Source organism: Mercenaria mercenaria, chromosome 3 (assembly GCF_021730395.1).
Source record: "Mercenaria mercenaria strain notata chromosome 3, MADL_Memer_1, whole genome shotgun sequence".
Taxonomy (NCBI): Eukaryota; Metazoa; Mollusca; class Bivalvia; order Venerida; family Veneridae; genus Mercenaria; species Mercenaria mercenaria.
Window position 1 is genome coordinate 82,562,669 of NC_069363.1, and position 26,653 is coordinate 82,589,321.

General features: G+C 36.9%; 1 protein-coding gene across 1 annotated transcript in view; it reads right to left on the reverse strand.

The window, feature by feature from the left end:
* The window catches only part of LOC123524249 (thimet oligopeptidase-like), a 50,396-nt gene that overhangs the window by 1,264 nt on the left and 22,479 nt on the right, over positions 1 to 26,653 (reverse strand). Inside the window, exons 8-16 of the mRNA XM_045302310.2 lie at positions 22,204 to 22,368; positions 16,784 to 16,945; positions 12,018 to 12,083; positions 10,942 to 11,046; positions 9,699 to 9,806; positions 9,267 to 9,340; positions 8,088 to 8,319; positions 4,847 to 4,978; positions 1,635 to 1,751 (exon numbers count right to left, since the gene is read on the reverse strand). Coding sequence (XP_045158245.2) covers positions 1,635 to 1,751; positions 4,847 to 4,978; positions 8,088 to 8,319; positions 9,267 to 9,340; positions 9,699 to 9,806; positions 10,942 to 11,046; positions 12,018 to 12,083; positions 16,784 to 16,945; positions 22,204 to 22,368 — 1,161 coding nt within the window. The remainder of the gene's footprint in view (positions 1 to 1,634; positions 1,752 to 4,846; positions 4,979 to 8,087; positions 8,320 to 9,266; positions 9,341 to 9,698; positions 9,807 to 10,941; positions 11,047 to 12,017; positions 12,084 to 16,783; positions 16,946 to 22,203; positions 22,369 to 26,653) is intronic.

Consider the following 26,653-nt stretch of genomic DNA (forward strand, 5'->3'; position numbering starts at 1 on the left):
TTTCAGAAAATTTTTGAAGATTTTTCTATGTAAAATCAAGTGACCCCTGGGGCGGGGTCATGATTTGAATAAATTTTGTAGAGGTCCATTAGGCAATGCTACATGTGAAATATCTAAGCTGTAGGCCTTCTGGTTTATTTTTTAGAAAATTTTTGAAGATTTTCCTATGTAAAATCAAGTGACCCCTGGGGCGGGGTCAATTTTTACCCCGGGGTCATGATTTGAACAAATTTTGTAGAGGTCCACTAGGCAATGCTACATGTGAAATATCTAAGCTCTAGGCCTTCTGGATTATTTTTAGAAATTTTTTGAAGATTTTCCTATGTAAAATCAAGTGACCCCTTGGGCGGGGTCAAGTTTGACCCCAGGCTCATGATTTGAACAAATTTAGTAGAGGTCCATTAGGCAATGCTACATATGAAATATCTAAGCTCTAGGGCTTCTGAGAAGAAGATTTTTTAAGATTTTCCTATGTAAAATCAAGTGACCCCTGGGGGGGGGGGGGGGGGTCAATTTTGACCCCGGGGTCATGATTTGAACAAATTTGGTAGAGGTCCACTAGGCAATGCTTCACACCAAATATCTAAGCTCTAGGGCTTCTGGTTTTTGAGAAGAAGATTTTTAAAGTTTTTCCTTTCGGTTGCCATGGCAACCAGAGTTCTGCATGGAATTCAATTCTTTGAATAATTTTTGTAGAGCTTCACCCAAGGAACATTCCTGTGAAGTTTGGATGAAACTGGCTTAGTGGTTTATGTGCAGATGTTGTTTAAAGGAAAGTGTGGACGGATGGCGGACGGTGAGCGACCACAATAGCTCACCCCGAGCACTTTGTGCTCAGGTGAGCTAAAAACCATTGACTATATGTATCCTTTCACAAAAAATATGTGGATACACTGCAAAAAAAAAAAACTGTGCTCCCTGAATCAAAATTTAGCAGGATTCTTATAACCTCTATTAAACATTTATGAAAAGTTTACTCGAAATTCCCTTAACTTTAATTTTGAAGAAACAGACAGCAGATAAAGGATTAATGGGGCATGCCTCCAGCTGTATATTTCTTAACCAGATAAAAGCATCTATAATCTATCAACAATATGAAATGAATTGAAACAAGCAAATTTCGTAAATTACAAGTTACCAAGCAGAAATTGCCATATTCATAGTACCCTATACAGTTAACACTAGAAACTTCTAAGGTCCATAACTCTGGTATTACTAGGGCAATCTGACTGAAACCTGACGTGCAGCATTTCCCTACAGTGGTTAACATGTATATTGAGGTTTTTTTTTATAAATATTCCAAAAGAGTTACTAGATATGGCTCTGGATGGACGGACCGAAAGACAGACAATGCCAAAACTATATCCCTCCGCCTTCGGTGCAGGGGATAAAGATATAATGAGTATGATACAATGTATAAAGGACAGTTGCATTTCTTTACATCAAAATTTTACCTTTTCCACAGATTCTACAAACACTATGAGTCTTATTTAAAAACAAATCTGTTCAGAACTAACGCAGTCATTTTCATTTTATATAAAAAAAATATTGTCTATTTCAAAGTTCTTTCAAAATAAAAAAAAAAAGATCTGACATTTCAGTAAATCTTTAAACGTAAGTGAACGTTAACTTACCAGTGAGCCACCAGGTTGAAGGATGCACCTTCGGTAGTCGGCACCAACTTTTGGACTCATTACATCTTCTTTCTTAAATCTTGACGCAAACATATCCATACAGAAAACCTCGCTCCACTAGAAGAAAAAATATTGTGATCAGAATCAGTTAATATCTGAATTAACTCTTACACTGCTAAATTTTTATAATGAACTTGTCCATCTTTCAATTTGGACAGAACCATTAACTGTTAAAAGGGATGCATACCAAAAAGATACTGACTGAATAGCGAACAGTGCAGATCATGATCAGACTGCACGGATATGCAGGCTGATCATGATCTGCACTGGTTGCAAAGGCAGTGTCAATCGTGTTCAGCATGATAAGAGTTAAGCAAAAAATATGTTTCCAAGAACACTGAATTTTCTACAGTGGAACCTTCTTCAAGGGCCACCTGTATTATTAACTATTAAACAGCAATATGCCAGATAACTTCCAACATTGACCTTTTATTCTAATTGCAACTAGTCTCCAGCAGCTACCTACATTAAGCAGCCAGACTGTTTGTTTGTTTGTTTTTGATTTAACGCCGTTTTTCAACAGTATTTCAGTCATGTAACGGCGGGCAGTTAACCTAACCAGTGTTCCTGGATTCTGTACCAGTACAAACCTGTTCTCCGCAAGTAACTGCCAACTTCCCCACATGAATCAGAGGTGGAGGACTAATGATATCAGACACAATGTCGTTTATCAAATAGTCACGGAGAACATACGCCCCGCCCGAGGATCGAACTCGCGACCCCGAGATCCGTAGATCAACGCTCTTACCTATTGAGCTAAGCGGGCGGGCTTCAGCCAGACTGTATCGCTTCCATGGCTGGTTGCTTAATACAGGTTTGACTGTATTTATAAAGTTATGCAAAAACACCATCAAATCACAAAAGTAAATAACAAGTAGCTGCGTTCAATAAACGCTTGATGCCCCCGGTGGCATCCTTGTCAATACAAAGCAACCTAAGTCCAAAACGAGGTCAAGTTCAAGGTCAAGGTCAAACTGAGGTCAGGTGATGTCTGAAGATAAGGAATGGTCATAGGTTACATCTGAATTAGTATCAAGTCATTTTAGTTAGGGGTATTGATGCTAGATGAAACGGTCCCATTTGGTTAATCTCGTACAGATGGACGGACAGACGAACGGACAGGACAATCACTTTATGCCTCCCACATCAGTAGACCGCCATAATCTCAGCCCTTCTCCATTTTCAACTATATATGCAGTAATATGTTTCATTGCCTGTGATTTAAGGCTTATTGACAAATAAAATAATAGTCGTCATTTACTGACCATATGTGATTTTAATGAAGTTGATAAGCCTAATTGTTTTCCAGTTATTGGTCCAATACTGTTTTCTGTCTCAATTTTGCTGAGAATTTGACCTTTGACCTACAAACCCAAAACAATAGGGGTCACCTACTGAACACCATGCAATCACCCTGTGAATATGACGGGCTTAGGCTAAAATACTCTCAGTCAGGAACTATTTCAGTATGCAATCTTGACCTTAAGCTAGACTTCTGAAACATCTTCTTTAACCTTTAGCCAGCTGGGGGCAAGTGATTCTGTCTGCACTATTCGCCATGAGTATCTTTTTTGGTAAGCATCCCTTTTAACAGTTAATGGTTCTGTCCAAATTGAAAGATTGACAAGTTCATTATAGAAATTTAGCAGGGTAAGGATTAATTTGGTAACAGGATACATCAGGTAAAACTAGAGTTGTCACAGGAGTGAGGAATTATACCCCCACAATATGGCCTTGTCACAGAACCAAGCCAATGTCAAAGCCGAACCTGCTTGACCTTTTACCTACTGACCACAAAATCAATAGAGGTCATCTGCTAGTCATGATCAACCTCCCTATGAAGTTTCATGATCCTCTGCCCCAAGTGTTCTCAAGTTATTGTCCCTAAAAGGTTTAAATGACCTTTGACCTTTGGAACTCAAAATCAATATGGGTCATCTGCCTGACATGACCAACCTCCAGATTAAGTTTCCTGATCCTAGTCCCAAGCATTCTAAAGTTATTGTCCGAAAACTGTTTAAATGTTCCGGGTCACTGTGACCTTGACCTGTGACCTACTGACCTCAAAATCATTAGGGGTCATCTGCTAGTCATAACCAATCTCCCTATCAATTTTCATGATCCTAGGCCCAAGCATTCTCAAGTTATCATCCGGAAACCGTTTAACTGTTCCGAGTCACTGTGACCTTGACCTCTGACGTACAGACCTCAAAGTCGAACTTGACCTGCATTTCATGATGTTACACCTGTGTACCAAAATTTATGATCCTAGGCCCAAGCGTTCTCAAGTTATCATCCGGAAACTATTTAACTGTTCCGAATCAATGTGACCTTGACCTTTGACCTACAGACCTCAAAGTCAAAGCTGACCTGCATTTCATGATGTTACATATGTGTACCAAAATTTATGATCCTAGGCCCAAGCGTTCTCAAGTTATCATCCGGAAACCGTTTAACTGTTCTGAGTCACTGTGACCTTGACCTCTGACCTACAGACCTCAGGTGTTGAATCTGACCTGCATTTCATGATGTTACACCCGTGTACCAAAATATATGACCCTAGGCCTAAGCGTTCTCATGTTATCATCCGGAAACCGTTTAACTGTTCAGGGTCACTGTGACCTTGACCTTTGACCTACTGACCCCAAATTCGAACTTGACCTGTATTTTCTGATGTTACACCTATGTACCAAAAATTATTTAAATTGGTCAAGCCTGTCTTGAGTTATCATCCAGAAATCATGCAAAACCAACAGACTGACCGCCCGCCAAGCTCACTCCTATATACCCCCCCAAACTTCGTTTTGTGGGGGTATAATAAACAGTTCAGTGGAAATAACCAACTTCTTTAGGTGTCTTTTCAAATGATGCCAATAAAATACAACCAGACAAGAGTACTCCATACAGGTGTAAACAATCATCTTAAAAGTCAATATCCAAAACAGAGTTATGGTTCTAAGTCTACATTTATAATAATGATGATAAACAAATTACCAAGGTTTCAAAAATTTGCCCCATATACAGTGTAGTTTAGAAAAGTGGATCTAAACAAAAACCAAGACCAATGCTAATTTCTAAAAGAAAATCTGACAAGCCAAAAATAGATTACCAAATATTAAAGTAGCATTTCTAAAATCAATCAATCAATTTACCATATATCCATAGTACTGTGCATCATATCCCCCAGCCAGATGACCAAAGGAAGCTGCCATATTGGTCCCTGGAGTGGATGCAAACCCCATTAGTTCTTCCGTCAACTTTGACAGCACTGCTGCAGTATCTGCCTGAAATATAAATTTGTATGACTGTTTAATAACAGATGATTCAGAAGAAAGACATCTGGCAATGTTTCACTTTTATATGAAGTGTGTGTGTTCAGGTTTTAACGTCTTTTTCAACAATTTTTCAGTCATATAAACGACGGTGTCTACTTGTAGCAGTGAGCACAATGCCCAACTTTATAGTGCTGCCTCAATGGAATACCACGCCGTAGACACGGGACATAATACCCCACCCAGTCACATTATACTGACACCGGGCTGACCAGTCCTAGTACTATCCTCTTAATGCCGAGCGCCAAGCGAGGAAGCTACTAGTACCATTTTTTATGTCTTTGGTATGATGCGGCCAGGGATCAAACCCCTGACCTCGAAGCGGACGCTCTACCACTAGGCTACCGAGGCGGTACTTTTATATCAAAATCTGATGTATCATGCAACTGTACTTTACTACTATGCAGTTACTATGCCACTACATTTAAAGTGTAATTATGCACATTTTTCAAGTAAAACTCCAGCTGAAATAAGTGTCTAACAAGCAAATTCGATGAATTGGTATCCCCCGCAAAAACGGTTTGTGGTGAAAAATGACAAAAAAATATACCCGGCAAAAAGTTGCGGATGTTACTAAGAAGCAAATAATTTCAATAGTCAAAATCAATTTAACAGAAAACAAATGTTAAAATTAAAGAGTACATTATAAATGTATGATGCTTTGATCCTGACTACAGAATTTATTTTGAATGGAATATGCTTACTGTAATAAGCTTAGGTAATAAAATTAAATACAGTTAATTGAAATGTGAGCTTGAAGTTTTAACTGCAACGAAATATCGTCTTTGAGTGGTTTGGCACCAAGTGTTGCTGCTTAACATGTACATTTGAACTTAAAAGAACAGATGTCCTTAAGAGAACACAATCAAGTAAGATATCTAGAACATAGCTGGGGGCAAGTTTGGGGCAGTTACAACTTAACATGTTGAAGGTGTGAATGGGGGAAGGAAGGGGGGCAGGGAATGCATGATCGGTGGTGGGCATGACTGGGTGGAGGAGCGAGGTGGAGGAATGGTACAACTTGCATGTTGATAAATATTCATGGAAGGTTAGAAAAAATCTAAAATAAGGAATGAAATTTTTTTGTTTTTTGGGGTGGGGGGTGGGTGGGATGGGAGGGGAAGGGGGTGTGACCAAGGTAAGGGATGAGCAGGTGTGGGTGCACAACTTTACATGTTTATAATAAATGTTCATGGAAAAGAATGAAAGAAATTTAATGAAACTCTACATAATGGTAAGTTCGTTATGTACAAATATGTGGATTTTTATACAATTGAAGGGCAATAACTCTGAAGTTACAAAAGAAATCTGAACGAAATTGTGTGTGCACAACCATATTATGGTGATCTAAATTCTGTTTAAGTTTCATAGTTCAAGGTCAATTATATCAAAAGTTATGATACAGAAATTGACATATTTATAGTACCTTATACAGTTAACACTAGGGCCATAACTCTGGTGTAACTTAGGCAATCTGACTGAAACTTGACGGGCCCCATAACCTCATAATGGTGGACATGTGTAATGTTTGTTTGAAAAAAATCTAAAATAACAAAAGATTGTTTTTTGTTTTTTTTTGGGGGGGGGGGGGAGTGACCAAGGTAAGGGGGTGACCAGGTGTGGGTGCGCAACTTCACATGTTTATAATAAATGTTCATGGAAAAGAATGAAAAGAATTTAATGAAATCCTACCAAATGGTAAGTGTTATATACAAATATGTGGATTTTTATACAATTAAAGGGCAATAACTCTGAAGCTACAAAAGAAATCTAAACGAAATTGTGTGTGCACAACCACATTATGGTGATCTAAATTCTGTGTAAGTTTCATAGTTCTAGGTCAAATATATCAAAAGTTATGATGCAGAAATTGACATATTTATAGTACCTTATATACTTAACACTAGAAACTTCTAAGGGCCATAACTCTGGTGTTACTTGGGCAATCTGACAGAAACTTGACGGGCCAAATAAACTCATTGTGGTGAACATGTATATAAAGTTTTATAAAAATATTCCCAACCACTTCCTAGATATGGCTCCGGACGGACGGAAAGACGGATGGATGGACAATGCCAAAACTATATCCCTCCGACTTTCATCGGGGGATAAAAAGGGTGGAGAAAGTTATTGCTTTTAACTCAATTGTTCCTGTTACCAGTACGAAATAATATCTTTCCAAATATTACTTTTCTTATTTTGACTGGGGCAATCTTTTTAAGAAAAGTCAAACTGCATGCAGGAGTTGCTTCCCTTCAACTTCAGAAATCTCTGTCTATAGGTAAGGGACATCACTGAGTAGAAGATTATAGAAAAGAACTATTACTTTATCAGTCCGATTTCTTTATTTCTAAAGCATCAACTTCAAATACTTATGGGGCATTATCATTAATTTAACACATTTAAATGCACAGCAACCGAAACTTGCTTTTATAAATCATTAACCAAAAACACACTATGTGCAGTAAGATAAGCATAATGCCACTTTAACAAAGAATTAGGGAATGCTTCCCCTCCACATGGCTTTCCCTGTTTTTTTAGCCTGTCTGATTATGTTTTATATTGCTTTTCAACAAAATTTCAGTGTTTCAATGGCGGTGAGTTAACATAATCAATATTCCTGGATTCCGCACCAGTACTGACTTGTGCTATGCAACTTACAAACAACTTTTCCAGGGTACTAACTTGATACTCCTAGATTCATAGGTTCAAAGCCTCATACCATTACTAGTGAACTAAGACTAAGCGTCTAAGCTGTCTGATTTTATTTAAGCATACCTTATTACTGCAACAAAACATTCTGATTATCTAGACCACCAACCCCTGATTTTTAAAGCTCTTGAATGCAGAGTGCCATCTATCAATTTTATCTATCAACTCAGTAAACAGGTTACATAGCAACAGAATTCAAATCCATAACTCTCTGACCCTATCAAAGATGACATATCTTGGGTAGAATCGTCAGCATTTCACAAGTCAATTAAATGGCTTCCACTCTTCGCAGTGTAGGGGCAAATAACTCCTAAATTTAAGAAATACCTTACAAAAGAATAAATCAAACCTCAGCACTTTTATGTATGGTCTGATCAAATGTTCCAAGGAGAATCTGTCTGGTATTGAACACCCCAGCATTGGCTTTCCTGCTAAGTAACAGCTTCTCCAACAAATCGTCAGGTATTGCACTACCATCTTTGTAATGTTTGGACATTCGGTTGAGCGGTTCACGTTCCCAGCACCAGTTCTCTAACATCTGGGATGGTGCCTCTACGAAATCTCTCTCCACATGTGTACCACTACAATAACATCGTGCGGCATCATTTAAGGTAGTTCTGCATGTTTGATTAAGAAGTGATGCAAAATTCGTGGACATTTCCATGTCCAAAACTTTTCAACTTACACAATAAAACTTTTTGCCTCAGATTATCTGTCAAGTGCAAGCATAGTAGAAAAAAACACACAAAAATATCAATGCACAGTTGTATTTATTTTATTTGCATTTACAGAGCAAACTTTTTCATCTAGCCTCGATTATTTGACTTATTTACATTTTTCACTCACTCCCAAATCTTGTACCTATACGTTCTGACTTGACTAACATTGATATCACGATAAATGACAGCCCTTATTCAAAGTCACATTGGTGAGGGGAAAATATTCAAAATCAGCAACCTTAACCACGGAGACTGAAATCGTCTCCTCGCGATAGATAAGTAAAATACTTTAGAATCATTGAATTTTGTTGGGATATAAATTTCAACTTTTTAGGATAAACTGATCATCATTTTATCTGTACATTGGATTTCATTTCATGGTTCGCTGCAACCACGAAATCCACAAAAAATAGTTCCCCATGAATATTAATCCTTACCCTGCTAAATTTCTATAATAAACTTGCCCATCTTTTAATTTGGACAGTATACCATTAACTGTCAAAAGATACTGACTGAATGGCGAACAGTGCAGATCATGATCAGACTGCAGGGATGTGCAGGCTGATCATGATCTACACTGGTAGCAAAGGCAGACTCAGTCGTGTCCAGCATGATAAGGGTTAAAGATTTCAGAGCTTATCTATTTTCAATTTATGAACTGGTTGTGAAAATGTCTCATGATCAAATTCTCTTTCATACCATTATTCAACCTAGGTAAATATTCAGACAAAGCAATCCCTACAAAAATGATTTATCAAGCTCTAAAATGTGAAAAGAATTCTGCAATAAAACTGAGCATACAATTTTACCTGAAGAAGGCAAGCTCCGACTGGGCACATATCTGATGCATCACATGACCAAACTCGTGAAAATAAGTCTCCACCTATGAACGAAAAAACATAAAACTGACAGCACATTTTGTGGCATTTTCATTACTTAGAAAAATGTAAGCCAACTTTACCAGACATGAAAACCTATGTTTGTTTATGCAAGAGTGGTTTCCCTTTACAAGAGTTTTAACAACAGATTTTTTTATTTCAATATCCGAGACCCAAAAGCCTCATCTGGGTAGCTGATAATAAATGTATTTTGCAGCATAATCTCAAATCTGAACAGCGTTGGTTTTGATCTTCAAAACAAGAATTTACACGCCACCCTCGGGGGCATAAAATGAAGAATGAAGAATTATTTTCCTGTTGAGATTTTCACTGGTCAATCAGATTTCATGTAACAAAACTTACCTCATCATGAGAGAGCAATGAAGGTTTGTCTTTAGTTGGTTTTGTGAAATTAGCTACCATGGCTGCCACACTGACCATTCTAGTACCATCGCCATACAGACAACCAGGCTGCAATAGAAGTTGTTACTGGAAAATGCTGCTTGATGTAGGCTATATTTATATATATATATATATATGTATGTGTTGTTGCTGGGTTTAAACCACCTTTAAATTCAACAGTATCAACTGTTACTTATCTTTATTCAATTCCGTTTATGTCACAATGACACAATGTCAGGTTATACAGCAACTTTTAAGCTGTTGACTGGAGAAAGACTCTTGGTGCCTCTCAATATTTCAACCATCAGCTGAACAGAGGTAGAATTTAAATATTGTCTTTTGCCAGCACATAAATGTTATGTCTTGAAACAAGTGTTGGTAGAGGTTAGTTCTGGCAAACATAAAATTAATTGCTACTCATAGTACGCCATCCCAAGCATGTTATGTACATTTGTTACTGGCAATATAAGATTTGTTTCTATAATAGTGCAATAATTTCAAAAACTATTATCTTAAATGCTTTTTTCACCTTGTATCTGCTTTTTTTTTTACCCTTACCCTGCTAAATTTCTATAATGAACTTGTCGATCTTTCAATTTGGACAGTAACATTAACTGTTACAAGGGTGCATACCAAAAAGATACTAACTGAAAGGCGAACAGTGCAGGTCATGATCAGACGGATGTGCAGGCTGATCTTGATCTGCACTGGTCGCAAAGGCAGAAATAATCGTGTCCAGCATGGTCGAGTTAAATGGTGCTGGGATTTCTAAACCTGACTAATAGTGTTGTCTTTTTTCCCCGAACATGACAGACCCAGTTCACACATGTTAAAGTGCCGAAGGATTAATAAATGAATGCATAATCTTGTAAACTCAGAGCAAGTTTTTGATTTATTCTTGAATTACTTGGTTTAAAGTCACAGACACAATTTAAGGTTGATATGCACATTTGATAAACCGGAAGTGATGGCGTAATGTCATTTATCCGGAAAATGTAGAATATAGCCTGGATTCAGCATACAGAAATGAAAATCAGTTTATTAACTAATGGCAACCTTGTGTAAATTTATTACAATGGCAGTGTTACCATCTTTCTAAATTCCGATCCAAATGTGCCCATAAAGTTAAACAATTTCATGGCATACAAGTACATATGTATTGTCTTTTTGATAGTGATATCATATTGAGCAAGAAGAAATATACCTGTAAGCCAAAGCATGCAGCATGGCCATACTTTCCTTCCCTGGGGAATAGATCTAGGTAAAAGTAACCGAGCAGATTCTTCGATTCCTTGTCTGTAACGCTGTACTGCAAAGTAAAACATAGTGCCTCAACTTCTTAATATAACATAATACATTTTTTGTGTAACTTGTCCCAGACTTCTTTTTGTAGAGTTCAACATTGCACCAACACAATTATAGGTCATATGACAACTTTCCACCTTTCCACCTTTGATTTAGAAGGAAGACCCCAGGGTAGAACCACTGATCTTCCGAAAGCCCTCACATGAAGAATTCAACATCCTGAGTGAGGCTTGAACCCACATAGGTGAGATTTCTTTCAGTAAAATTGTATAAACCAAACAGGAAAACCACTTAAACATTCAGTTAAAATAAATTTTGCTTGAGGACAAAATGACTGCCATGAAAATCTACTGCAGTTAAATGTATGACTTAGATAATTCAAATCATACGAGTTCACAAAACTTCAAAGAAGTTTAATTCTCTTTATTTCTTTTATCAAATAGGGAATTTAGTTAAATTTGGCTCAGTTTCACATTTTTTATAGCAATTTTAATTCACTGAAATTAATAAATCATTTAATTACACCTTATGATTATTGGAATATTACTTAGAGTGAGATGTATCTAATATTTTCTTTATTTATTACTTGTATAGAACTATAGAATACATGTAAAGTGAAAATATCTAACATATATAACACTTGATCTTACATTTTTATATGTGGCTAGGTCATATTCTGAAAATATTGCATCTGGTGTTATCAGTGAAAGATATTTTGTCTGTTGGGTTTTATGTCACACTGACATAACCAGAAGTCATTTGGCAAATTTCAAACTTTTACTGATGCAGGAAGACACCAGGTGCCCCTACTGGCACAGTCGGGCACCAAGGTAAAACCACCCACCTTCCATAAGCCACCTAGACGTCTTCCTCATATGAAAGAACCTCAACCACTTGATCATACAGGCCCCAGAAAGATATTTTGATCTTATGGCTTAAACAAACAAATATGTGCAGACAGAACCAATTAATTACCATGGTGACATCTTCATGCCAGACATCAGCTCCAGGTATCTGTATGAACTGTAAACCTAGCAAGTCCTGGAAAAGAAAGGAGTGATCTGAAACAAAAATTTTTGTGTATTTTTGTTGTTGTTAATAATGTGGTAAGACAACTTTTCCAGCTTTTGATGTTGAAGAAGACATAGGTGCCCTTTGAGGCATTATTTAAGGTCTGGGCAGAAGATAGGTAGTACAAAAAATCTTGTGTAAACAAACTGGACAGCTTCCTCGTATATAGAATTCTACATCCCAAGCAGAGTTTAGAGCAAACATTGGTGAAGAGCAAATGATTCAAAGTCAGCGACCTTCACCATTTGGCTGCGGCAAACTCTTATTTTAAAAGACATGATTTTTAAAATATTTTTTCTGAAGTCTTTGACTGTATGTTTACATATGATATTAGATAAACTCCAGCAAGTTGAAGAAGCCAAGCAAGAATTCAGGTTTTTGATAACTTAAGTGTGTTAAAAACGGGCAAGTATTAACAAAGTCAAACTCAAAACGTAAACTGAACATTGAGCACGATAATGTGATAATCTCTTGCTGCACCAGGACAACCTTATATACACATTACTGGCAATGAGTTAACATACTTTGAATTCATTTAATGCTATTGGAATGAAATGTTGTAGTTATAGCCAAAATGACTATTTCATAGGACATACGAATTCATGTATTCCAACTTTCAAAGACAGAATGAACTGGAATTTTATTTGTTCATAGGGATGGATTTACTTTCATGCATTTATACACACATGGAATCCACAGAAATCATTCCACCAACAAAATTAATGATATATTCAACAAAGAAGGCTGAAAGTTGTGTGTTATTTTACAACAATTTACTGTTCTGACGTCACAATTTTTACGTCATAGCGTCAAACGGCATAGTGGCGCATTGGAAAAGAAACCAACAAAAAACAGGCAGATATTTCATTGACATCCTCAAGAATATACTTAAAAATCCTTGATAACATGTTAGAATCGAAATAATATATCTCATTTAGTGGTTTGCTCTTGAATAAAATCATTGTCGTTCAGACGCGTATTATTATATCACTCGGGCTGCGCCCTTATGATATAATTCCTTCGCATTTGAAGTCCAAACAATGAATTTATTCAACGACAAATCACTGGATGAGATATATTATTTCTTAAGCAATAATCATTACATTAGATTTTTCTTACCAGAGACAAGGTAAACCATATACATCACTTTTCAAATTTACATGATGAATTCATGCAAGTACCAAATGCATATAAAAAATTCATATTAAGGAGCTTAAAATAGTTTTTGATTGATTTAGTGATTACGAACAGCTAAAAAGAGATTTTGATTAGATGAACTGCTGGATTTTATGCATCTTATCTATAAATAAGATGACATGTAAAATACTGACTCAAACATGTTGAGTTTTCGTTAAATCAAATGTATCATTAGGACTGAAATTTGACAAGCCATCAAATTATTTACTTTAAACAAGTCGGCCATGATGACCCTATATCGCTCACCTGAGTATCATTGCTCTTAATGATAAGATCAAGTTTTGACATAGATCACATTGGCATACACATTAAATATCATCTGGATAAAAAATTTCTTGTAACTGTCCCTTTTGACCTATGAGTCACATACTAGTCAGGGCAAATCTCCATATCAAGTTTGAGGGTCCTAGGCTCAAATGCTGCATTTCTGTACTAGCATGACTATTTCTTACCCTGGAAGACTTAAATAACATTTAAAACCGATCTCATTAGATGCTGCTGATGTATATTCACTTACATAAAATAAAGGGAGGTAATTTGTCAAAAATTCAGTCAAAAGTTATCTACCCTGATTGTCTGAGTCCATCTGATGGCATAAATGACATTTCAAATCCTTATCTTCAGTGGTTACTGAGATACACCCATTTTAATTTGAAACAAAGGGAGGTAATTTGACATAAAATCAGTCGATATTAACTACACTGATTGTTTCAATCCAACTAATGACAATAATGAAATTTCAAATGAGTCCTATAAATACTTACTGAGATAAATCCATTTTTATAAAAATCAGGGGAGGTAATCATGCATTGGTATATGCATGTAGAAGATACAGAGTACAAGTTTTTATAACAATATATTAGAAAAGTATTCATACTGATAAACATTCAAGAGTTATCTAACATGACTATTTCTTACCATGGAAGACATAAATAACCTTTCAAACCAATCTCATTAAAAGCTGCTAGGTATATTCATTTACATAAAAAAATAAAGGGAGGTAATTTGTCATAAATTCAGTCAATATGTATCTTCACTGATTGTCCAAGTCCATCTGACGGCATAAATGAAGTTTCAGATCAGTATTTTCATTAGTTACGCAGATATACTCATTTTAATTTGAAATAAAGGGAGGTAATTTGACATAAATCAGTCCGTAGTTATCTACCCTGATTGTCTCAGTCCAACTAATGACAACAAGAGCTGTCAGTGGACAGCGTGCTCGACTATTCTCAGTGCTTGATAATAATATAAGCAATGAGTAAAACTTTAACATACAATAAGCATATTCTAAGTCGAAAAGGGGCCATAATTCAGTCAAAATGCTTGATAGAGTTGCTTCCTCCTTTTCACAGACTGGGGTCATGATGGTAAACAAGTATGCAAAATATGAAAGCAATATCTCAATGGACTTTGAAAATATTTGGGGTGGTACGCAAACTTTAACATTTATTCTAAGTCAAAAAGGGGCCATGATTCAGTCAAAATGCTTGATAGAGTTGCCTCCTCCTTTTTGCAGACTTGGGTCATGATGGTAATCAAGTATGCAAAATATGAAAGCAATATCTCAATGGACTTTGAAAATACTTGGGGTTATACGCAAATTTTAACATTTATTCTAAGTCAAAAAGGGGCCATAATTCAGTCAAAATGCTTGATAGAGTTGCTTCCTCCTTTTCACAGACTGGGGTCATGATGGTTAACAAGTATGCAAAATATGAAAGCAATATCTCAATGGACTTTGAAAATATTTGGGGTGGTACGCAAACTTTAACATTTATTCTAAGTCAAAAAGGGGCCATGATTCAGTCAAAATGCTTGATAGAGTTGCCTCCTCCTTTTTACAGACTTGGGTCATGATGGTAAACAAGTATGCAAAAGATGAAAGCAATATCTCAATGGACTTTGAAAATACTTGGGGTTATACGCAAATTTTAACATTAATTTTATTCTAAGTCAAAAAGGGGCCATAATTCAGTCAAAATGCTTGATAGAGTTGCCTTCTCCTTTTTACAGAATGGGGTCATGATGGTAAACACGTATGCAAAATATGAAAGCAATATCTTAATGGACTTTGAAAATATTTGGGGTGGTATGCAAACTTTAACATTTGTGTGACGCTCACGCTCACGCCGATGCCGGGGCGAGTAGGATAGCTCCCCTATTCTTCGAATAGTCAAGCTAATAATGAAATTTCAAATGAGTCCTATAAGTACTTACTGATATAAATCCATTTTGATTAAAATAAGGGGAGGTAATCAGATATAAAATAACTCTGGAACCTACGATTAGTTCTGACAGATTCATCATGGAATCCAAGATTTATCGTTGTTGAAGATATTTTGCAAGTTTGTATCAAATCAAACGATAAATGAAGTCTCTATATGGCTGCAAAAGCCAAAATAGCAAATTTTGGCCCTTTAAGGGGCCATAACTCTGGAACCCATGATGGGATATGCCCAGTTTTCGAAAGGAACCGAGATATTATGCCAATACAAGTTGTGTGCAAGTTTGATTAAAGTGGATTGCAAAATGTTGTATCTATCAGGTTCACAAGCCAAAAAATAGCAAATTTTGGCCCTTTAAGGGGCCATAACTCTGGAACCCATGATGGGATCTGGCCAGTTTTTGAAAGGAACCGAGATATTATGCCAATACAAGTTGTGTGCAAGTGTTATTAAAGTTGATTACAAAATGTGGTCTCTATCATGTTCACAAGCCAAAAATGGCAAATTTTGGCCCTTTAAGGGGCCATAACTCTGGAACCCATTATGGGATCTGGCCAGTTTTCGAAAGAAACCGAGAAATTATGCCCATACAAGTTGTGTGCAAGTTTGATTAAAATCAAATACAACATGTGGTCTCCTTTTGCGATTGGGTCTGATGTAATAGTAGCAAATGAAGAAATCTATGTTGAATACTGGGGTATACGCAATTACATTATTCAGTCAAAAAGGCCTATTCAGAATGTGACAGACGGAGAGGACGAAGGTGATCACAAAAGCTCCTCCTGTCACTATGTGACAGGTGAGCTAAAAAAAAAATTGGACTATGTTCTCCCTATGGCTCATACCTCTAAATCTATTATATGTTTCAGAATACTTTGAATTTTGTGCTTGCTAAAACTAAATTTACTTTAACATACTATGTAACTTGAAATGACACAATGTTACATAATTATATTTTTATTTTCAAGTATGATCAAACCTGCATTATTCAGGCAGTCAAAAGATGGCACAGTCTTGATGCTTTGGGCAGGTGATTGCTTAAAACAAGCTGAAATCAGATTAAAAAGTCACTTTGGGAAGTTAGCTGACTGGCTGCTTAAGCTTGATACAGGTGGCCCCAAAGGCAGGTTAAACTGTATACACAGTAAAATATTGTACACGGTATGCCATATAACTGTCCAGTTTTATGCAGCAATATTTATAGGTAAGCTGCCACCATTATTCAAAGCAACAGAAAAAACATACCTGGTATATATCAAGTAATCCCTTCGTTACAACTTCCATAGGGAAATATTCTTTCAGCGTGTTCTGATCTACAGCGTACTTCTTCTCTTCAACAACAGTCATATAGTAACGGTAATCCCACATGTTGATCTTGTTGTCAAAGTTGTAACCATACTGATCACACTGTAAAACAGAAACAGCAAATACACTGCCCAGCAATAAAAGTCCCCAAACGGAAGGGACATTTGACATATTTGTTACCATAAGAACCACATTTTTTTAACTGAAACTAAACTGAAGGACAGGCATATTTTCCAAATAACCCAACATCTACAAACCAGATTTCATGAAAAAGTTTTGTATTTTTAAAGTTAATATAAAAGCTGTATCTTGTGATTCAGGGATGGATTTTAGGACAGACATAATAATATGATGTGCATATTCCCTAATTGCTTACAACTTATGTCCCAGGATTCATGAAAGATCTCTTGTACTTTTAAAGCAGAGTAACAGAGTCCAACCTTTGTGAATGATAGACAAAAAGACAGGCGAATGATATTAAGACAAATGGAGAAAATGAAACAACATGATTGTTCTCCATTTTACGTTCTATGTATTATTATTATTTATTTTTTTTTTTTGTTGGATTTAACGTCGCACCGACACATGATAGGTCATATGGCGACTTTCCAGCTATAATGGTGGAGGAAGACCCCAGGTGCCCCTCCGTGCATTATTTCATCACGAGCGGGCACCTGGGTAGAACCACCGACCTTCCGTAAGCCAGCTGGATGGCTTCCTTCTATGTATTAAGATTCATTTACAAAACAAGAGGGTCATTGACCCTAAAGTGCTCATCTGCGTACATGGCTCCAAGTGTGTTTGTATAACGTAATGGTACAAGTATAGTTAGGTTTCTTCTATATAAGCCTATATTATATACGTCACAAACATTTTTGAACCTATGGCAATAATTTGAACAAGAGGGCCAAGATGGCCCTAGGTCGCTCACCTAAGAAACAGTCCATAACAGTTTAAAACATGTTTGACCTAGTGATTTCAAGGAAACAAATATTCTGACCAATTTTCATTAAGATTGGACCAAAAAATTGGTCTCTTGCGATAAAACAAGCATTTTCTTAGATATGACCTAGTTTTTGACCCTAGATGACCCATGTTCAAACTCGACCTAGATTTTATCAAGGCAATCATTCTGACCAAAATTCATGAAGATCAACTGAAAAATACAGCCTCTATCACATACAGAAGTTTTTTCTTTGATTTGACCAAGTGACCTAGTTTTTGACCTCAGATGACCCATATTCAAATTCGACCTAGATTTCATTAAGGCAATCAACCTGACCAAATTTCATAAAAATCAATTGAAAAAAACAGTCTCTATCGCATACATAAGATTTTTCTTTAATTTGACCTAGTGACCTAGTTTTTGACCTCAGATAACCCATATTCAAAATCTACCTAGATTTCATCAAGACAATCATTCTGACCAAATTTCATACAGATCAATTGAAAAATACATCCTCTATTGCATACACAATGTTTTTCTTCGATTTGACCTAGTGACCTAGTTTTTGACCCGAGATGACCCATTTTCAAACACGGCCTAGATTTTATCAAGGTAAACATCCTGGCTAAATTGCATGAAGATCAGTTGAAAAATACAGCCTCTACTTCATACACAAGGTTTTTCTTTGATTTGACCTAGTGACCTAGTTTTTGACCCGAGATGACCTATTTTCGAACTTGGTCTAAATTTCATCAAGGTAATCATTCTGACCAAAATTCATGAAGATCAATTGAAAAATACAGCCTCTATCGCATACACAAGGTTTTTACATGATATGACCTAGTGACCTAGTTTTTGACCCCAGATGACCCATTTTCGAACTCGGTCTAGATTTCATCAAGGTAATCATTCTGACCAAAATTCATGAAGATCAATTGAAAAATACCGCCTCTATCGCATACACAAGGTTTTTCTTTGATTTGACCTAGTGACCTAGTTTTTGACCCGAGATGACCCATTTTCGAACTCGGCCTAAATTTCATCAAGGCAATCATTCTGACCAAAATTCATGAAGATCAATTGAAAAATACAGCCTCTATCGCATACACAAGGTTTTTCTTTGATTTGACCTATTGACCTAGTTTTTGACCCGAGATGACCCATTTTTGAACTCGTCCTAGATTTCATCAAGGTTATCATTCTGACCAAAATTCATGAAGATTAATTGAAAAATACAGCCTCTATCGCATACACAAGGTTTTTCTTTGATTTGACCTAGTGACCTAGTTTTTGACCCGAGATGACCCATTTTCGAACTCGGCCTAGATTTCATCAAAGTTATCATTCTGACCAATATTCATGAAGATTAAATGAAAAATACAGCCTCTATCGCATACACAAGGTTTTTCTTTGATTTGACCTAGTGACCTAGTTTTTGACTCGAGATGACCCATTTTCGAACTCGGCCTAGATTTCATCAAGGTTATCATTCTGACCAATATTCATGAAGATTAATTGAAAAATACAGCCTCTATCGCATACACAAGCTAAATGTTGACAGACGACGGACGCCGGACGCCGGACATCGAGCGATCAGAAAAACTCACCTGAGCATTGCTCAGGTGAGCTAAAAATTATGGTAGACAGTAAAACTCTGATATCACACGCCAAATATCAAGGCTCTTGCCATTATGGATTCGTGAAGAAGATTTTCAAAGTTTCTTACATATAAGCCTATATTAAGTACATGTCAGACACAGGGGCATGGCCATTTTGATCTTAGGGCAATAATTTGGACAATTATGGTAGAGTCAAAAACCCTTATATCACATGCCAAATATCAAAGCTCTAGAGAAGGATTTTTAAAGCCTGATAGCTGAAAACCTATTTTGAACTAAAAAGACCCATATGTTCAATGAACAGGAACTATTTAAACAATTTTGAAAGCGGGCTACCAAGAGATCATTTGTGTAAAGTTTCATAAAAATCCATTCAGTGGTTTTGGAGGAGATGTCGTTTAAAGAAATTATTGATGAAAAGTGACCACATCCCTGGCGGCCATGGTTTTTGACGAATCAGAAAAATTTAAATAGTATTTGCAGGAGGTCACACAAGGACAATTTGTGTGAAATTATTTTAAAATAGGGCCAGCAGTTTCATAAATTTTCTAAATTTGAACTTCAACATATTGGGAAAAGTGACTTACGCCCCCTGGCAGCCATGACATGATTTAGATTCATCTTTATATAATGTACTACTCTGATATCATTTAATTTTGTTGGAATAACATTTTGTGACTTAGCAAAACATAATTTTTACTGGAGTATTAATTTGTGGATTTCAAATTTTATAGATAAAATACATGGAAAATTATTAAACAAGAGGACCATGATGGTCCTGAATCGCTCACCTATCCCTACATGACCCAGTGTTGAACTTAGTATGACGTCGTTATTTCTATTATTTGACAAAGTGACCTAGTTTTTCAGCGCATGTGACATAGATATCATCAAGATAAAAAATTCTGACCAATTTTCATGAAGATCCATTGAAAAATATGGCCTCTAGAGAGGTCACAAGGTTTTTCTATTATTTGACCTAATGACCTAGTTTTTGAAGGCACGTGACCCACTTTTAAACTTGACCTAGATATCATCAAGGTGAACATTCTCACCAATTTTCATGAAGATCTCATGAAAAATATGGCCTCTAGAGAGGTCACAAGGTTTTTCTATTTTTCGACCTACTGACCTAGTTTTTGACGGCACATGACCCAGTTACGAACCTGACCTAGATATCATCAAGCTGAACAGTCTCACCAATTTTCATGAAGATCCATAGAGAAATATGGCCTCTAGAGAGGTCACAAGGTTTTTCTATTTTTAGACCTACTGACCTAGTTTTTGACTCCACGTGACCCAGTTTCAAACCTGACCTAGATATCATCAAGATGAACCTTCTGACCAATATTCATGAAGATCTCATGAAAAATATGGCCTCTAGAGAGGTCACAAGGTTTTTCTATTTTTAGATCTACTGACCTAGTTTTTAACCCCACGTGACCCAGTTTCGAACTTGATCTAGATATCATCAAGATTAACATTCTGACCAATTTTCATGAAGATCCATTGAAAAATATGGCCTCTAGAGAGGTCACAAGGTTTTTCTATTTTTAGACCTACTGACCTAGTTTTTGACCGCACGTGACCCAGTTTCGAACTTGACCTAGATATCATCAAGGTGAACATTCTGACCAATTTTCATGAAGATCCATTGAGAAATATGGCCTCTAGAGAGGTCACAAGGTTTTTCTATTTTTAGACCTACTGACCTAGTTTTTGATCCCACATGACCCAGTATCGAACTTGACCTAGATATCATCAAGGTGAACATTCTGACCAATATTCATGAAGATCTCATGAAAAATATGGCCTCTAGAGAGGTCACAAGGTTTTTCTATTTTTAGATCTACTGACCTAGTTTTTACCCCCACGTGACCCAGTTTCGAACTTGACCTAGATATCATCAAGCTGAACATTCTGACCAATTTTCATGAAGATCCATTGAGAAATATGGCCTCTAGAGAGGTCACAAGGTTTTTCTATTTTTAGACCTAATGACCTAGTTTTTGACCCCACGTGACCCAGTTTCAAACTTAACCTAGATATCATCAAGGTGAACATTCTCACCAATATTCATGAAGATCTCATGAAAAATATGGCCTCTAGAGAGGTCACAAGGTTTTTCTATTTTTAGACCTAATGACCTAGTTTTTGACCCCATGTGACCCAGTTTCGAACTTGACCTAGATATCATCAAGGTGAACATTCTGACCAATATTCATGAAGATCTCATGAAAAATATGGCCTCTAGAGAGGTCACAAGGTTTTTCTATTTTTAGACCTACTGACCTAGTTTTTGACCCCACGTGACCCAGTTTCAAACTTGACCTAGATATCATCAAGGTGAACATTCTGACCAATTTTCATGAAGATCTTGTGAAATATATGGCCTCTAGAGAGGTCACAAGGTTTTTCTATTTTTAGACCTACTGACCTAGTTTTTGACGGCACGTGACCCAGTTTCGAACTTGACCTAGACATCATCAAGGTGAACATTCTGACCAATTTTCATAAAGATCCCATGAAAAATGTGACCTCTAGAGTGGTCACAAGCAAAAGTTTACGGACGCACGCACGGACGCACGCACGGACGACGGACGCCGCGCGATCACGAAAGCTCACCTTGTCACTTTGTGACAGGTGAGCTAAAAATTTATACAAATCATTGTTATTTCATTTCATGATGCAACCGCAAAATTCGCAAAATTTTAGGCCCTCATGCACAATCATGATTTTATTGTATATATCAAACTGGAATATAAAATGTTTCATAATTTTCACAGCTCACTTACATCTTCCTTCTTATACTTCAAGAAAAGTTCCATATCTTGTTGTTTTAATGGTTTTAACTTCTCCCCCAAATCTTTCAAGAAAGTTGCAACTTTTTCTGGAGTCTTTGCCATCCTCATGTCCAAAACAAATGCTGCATGAGTTTTAAAACCCAACAATTGTGCTTTCTGAAACAGAAAAAAACTATTCTTTAACAAATGTTGTGGGCCAATTCTAATTTAGTTTATACTGATTTATTTTAAATCTATTGTTAAACAAGTTCCACAACTTATATCAATCACTCTTGACACCTCATTCCTGGTCAAATGCATCGCCATGAGCGTATGAGAGAAGAAAAAGTAGTTTTCCTTTTCATGCCGAGTGCCAAGTAAAGAAGTTACTGGTACCACTTTTCACGTCTTTGGTGTGAGGCAATTGAGGACTGAATCAATGACCTTCTGCACTGGAAGCAGATGCTCTACCACTAGGCTATTAAGGTGGTGACTTCGAATTTGAATTTGTATAGACTCACAGGCAAGTTCAGTGTTCGAAATTCAGGGTAGTCCGACAGCCGGTGGCTACCAAATTTCAGCTCGGGCTACCGATTTTCCACAGGTACAAGCCCGACTGGGCTACCGAATTTTCCTCATTTGTTCAAAAAACAAGAGGACCATGATGGTCCTGAATCGCTCACCTGTCCCAACATGACCCAGTTTTGAACTGAGTATGACGTCGTTTTTTTTCTATTATTTGACATAGTGACCTAGTTTTTGAGCTCATGTGACCCAGTTTTGAACCTGACCTAGCTATCATAAAGATGAACATTCAGACCAACTTTCATACAGATCCCATGAAAAATATGGCCTCTAGAGAGGTCACAAGGTTTTTTCATTATTTGACCTACTGACCTAGTTATTGACGGCACGTAAACCAGTTTCGAACTTGACCTAGATATCATCAAGGTGAACATTCTGACCAATTTTCATGAAGATCCATTCAAAAATATGACCTCTAGAGAGGTCACAAGGTTTTTCTATTTTTAGACCTAATGACCTAGTTTTTGACCGCAGCTGACCCAGTTTCAAACTTGACCTAGATATCATCAAGATGAACATTCAGACCAACTTTCATACAGATCCCATGAAAAATATGGCCTCTAGAGAGGTCACAAGGTTTTTCTATTATTTGACCTACTGACCTAGTTTTTGAAGGTACATGACCCAGTTTCAAACTTGACCTAGATAACATCAAGGTGAACATTCTGACCAATTTTCATGAAGATCTTGTGAAAAATATGGCCTCTAGAGAGGTCACAAGGTTTTCTATTTTAGACCTACTGACCTAGTTTTTAACCACAGTTGACCCAGTTTCAAACTTGGCCTAAATATCATCAAGATGAACATTCAGACCAATCTTCATACAGATCCCATGAAAAATATGGCCTCTAGAGAGGTCACAAGGTTTTTTTATTATTTGACCTACTGACCTAGTTACTGATGGCACGTGACCCAGTTTCAAAACTGACCTAGATATCATCAAGGTGAACATTCTGACCAATTTTCATGAAGATCCATTCAAAAGTATGGCCTCTAGAGAGGTCACAAGGTTTTTCTATTTTAGACCTAATGACCTAGTTTTTGACCGCAGCTGACCCAGTTTCGAACTTGACCTAGATATCATCAAGATAAACATTCAGACCAACTTTCATACAGATCCCATGAAAAATATGGCCTCTAGAGAGGTCACAAGGTTTTTCTATTATTTGACCTACTGACCTAGTTTTTGAAGGCACGTGACCCAGTTTCGAACTTGACCTAGATATCATCAAGGTAAACATTTTGACCAATTTTCATGAAGATCTTTTGAAAAATATGGCCTCTAGAGAGGTCACAAGGTTTTTCTATTTTTAGACCTACTGACCTAGTTTTTGACCGCACATGACCCAGTTTCGAACTTGACCTAGATATCATCAAGATAAACATTCTGACCAACTTTCATAAAGATCCCATGAAAAATGTGACCTCTAGAGAGGTCACAAGCAAAAGTTTACGCACGGACGCACGGACGGACGGACGACGGACGACGGACGCTGCGCGATCACAAAAGCTCACACTGTCACTTTGTGACATGTGAGCTAAAAACATGCTAATTAAACGAGTACTGCATCGTGATTTTCCAGACTGAGAAACGCTTATGGAATTATTGGTTTTTGCACTCTTACGTGTTGACAATCAAACACAGTGTCAAAGACGTAACCGCAGCTCTAATTGGCTTAACGGATAATTTCATTATCTTTCACACTTCTCGCGAAAATCTCACAAGTACCTGCAGTAGGTGGAGCTTAAATTATACTATCAGCGTGTGTGTAATGTGTATTCAGCACTCGGTATTACATCTTACAAATTGTCAACAGTCCGAGTTGCAGTAATTGGCGAGTGCAGATCCTAAAAAATCAGGCATAATAGTTTAGGTTTCGTTTTGGCAAGGAGTGTCATGTCTGATGCTTTTGGACTCTGACGATGTTGATCTGGACTGGAGTATTTAGAGTTAAAATTTTTCAAAAACATGGCAAACATGTACTGTACATTGTATGTCTTTTTTATTACTTCAAACATGCATAGAGATGTCTGTAAAACAAAATGTTATATGGTGCAAAAACTATGTATTTTAAGGTGTTAAAGTTCGGGCTAGGGAAAATGGTGTCGGGCTTGGAAAATTTTTAATCTGGTAGCCCGAACGGGCTATTGGATTCAAATCTGAATTTCGTACACTGCAAGTTCATACACAGAGTTTTCACTCAATCATAAATCTGAACTCTGTAAGCACTTACTGCCTCTGTAGTCTAATGGTAGATCATTGAGTGTAGGAAGTCATGGGTTTTATACCCAACAGTGTCATAACAATGATATGAACAAGAGCTGTCAGTGGACAGCGCGCTCGACTATTCTCAGTGCTTGATAGTATAACATAAGCTATGGGTAAAACTTTAACATTACAATAAGCATATTCTAAGTCGAAAAGGGGCCATAATTCAGTCAAAATGCTTGACAGAGTTGCCTCCTCCTTTTTACAGACTGGGGTCATGATGGTAAACAAGTATGCAAAATATGAAAGCAATATCTCAATGGACTTTGGAAATATTTAGGGTGGTACGCAAACTTTAACATTTATTCTAAGTCGAAAAGGGGCCATAATTCAGTCAAAATGCTTGATAGAGTTGCCTCCTCCTTTTTACAGACTGGGGTCATGATGGTAAACAAGTATGCAAAATATGAAAGCAATATCTCAATTGACTTTGAAAATATTTGGGGTGGAACGCAAACTTTAACATTTATTCTAAGTCGAAAAGGGGCCATAATTCAGTCAAAATGCTTGATAGAGTTGCCTCCTCCTTTTTACAGACTGGGGTCATGATGGTAAACAAGTATGCAAAATATGAAAGCAATATCTCAATGGACTTTGAAAATATTTGGGGTGGTACGCAAACTTTAACATTTGTGTGACGTTCACGCCGACGCCGGGGAGAGTAGGATAGCTCCCCTATTCTTTGAATGGTCAAGCTGAAAAAAGTACCAGTACCTCAACTGGTTAGCTCTTAAACACTGAAAGTGAAACTGGCTTCTCTTCTTTCATACCCTCAAAGGGAAGGGCACCGCCAGGAATGTGGTGTCAAGAGTGATTAAAGCAAGATGTAGAACTCGTTTCAAACTCAACCTAATGAAATTAACATAATCACAGCTCCAAGAAATAATGTAAAACCAGATATTTTTGTGAGGCTAAGTTTTAGCTTTCTCAAGGAGGAATATTTGAGATATATGGCCAACACATTATACATAGAAGGCCACTTGCAACAACAATGATGCTTCCGTGAGCATTTTGTTTTCGCAAATACAGACAGTTCACTAATACAGCGGATTTCACTAATTCCACAATTCACTAATATAGCGGAAATAAACCTGATTTCACAGGATTGTTAAAAGGGTAAAATTTGCCCCATGCTTTTACTCTGATAAATATTTCTCCAAGTCATTCATATTTTCTGTTTAATACGAAGACCTCTCAAAATCATTATAAACTGTTTTGTCTTTGGTAGCCATCTACCGAGAAATGAATTTTTAACAAAGTATCACTGTAACTTACCAGCGTCAGTGTTTTGAAACTAAGATTTTTTTCAATGATAAACAACCTCATTTCTACATGTTGTAGATCTTCTCAAAATGTTTTATTCAAGTTTCAAATCCTGCAATTTCTTAATGGAAAACAATGAGGATATTTGTTTGCATCAGTGTCAGATGCAAATATCTTTCTCCGAGTGAACATCAGATGCAATATATTCATAGCCATCAGTGTAAGTATAAGACCTTGTGCTCATAAGCACAGGGGACAGATTCTTTTCGCTACGCACATGCACTACAGACTGCACTTGTGCCATCATGTAACGTTCCATGTCATGCGCTAAAGCTCAAGCTACCT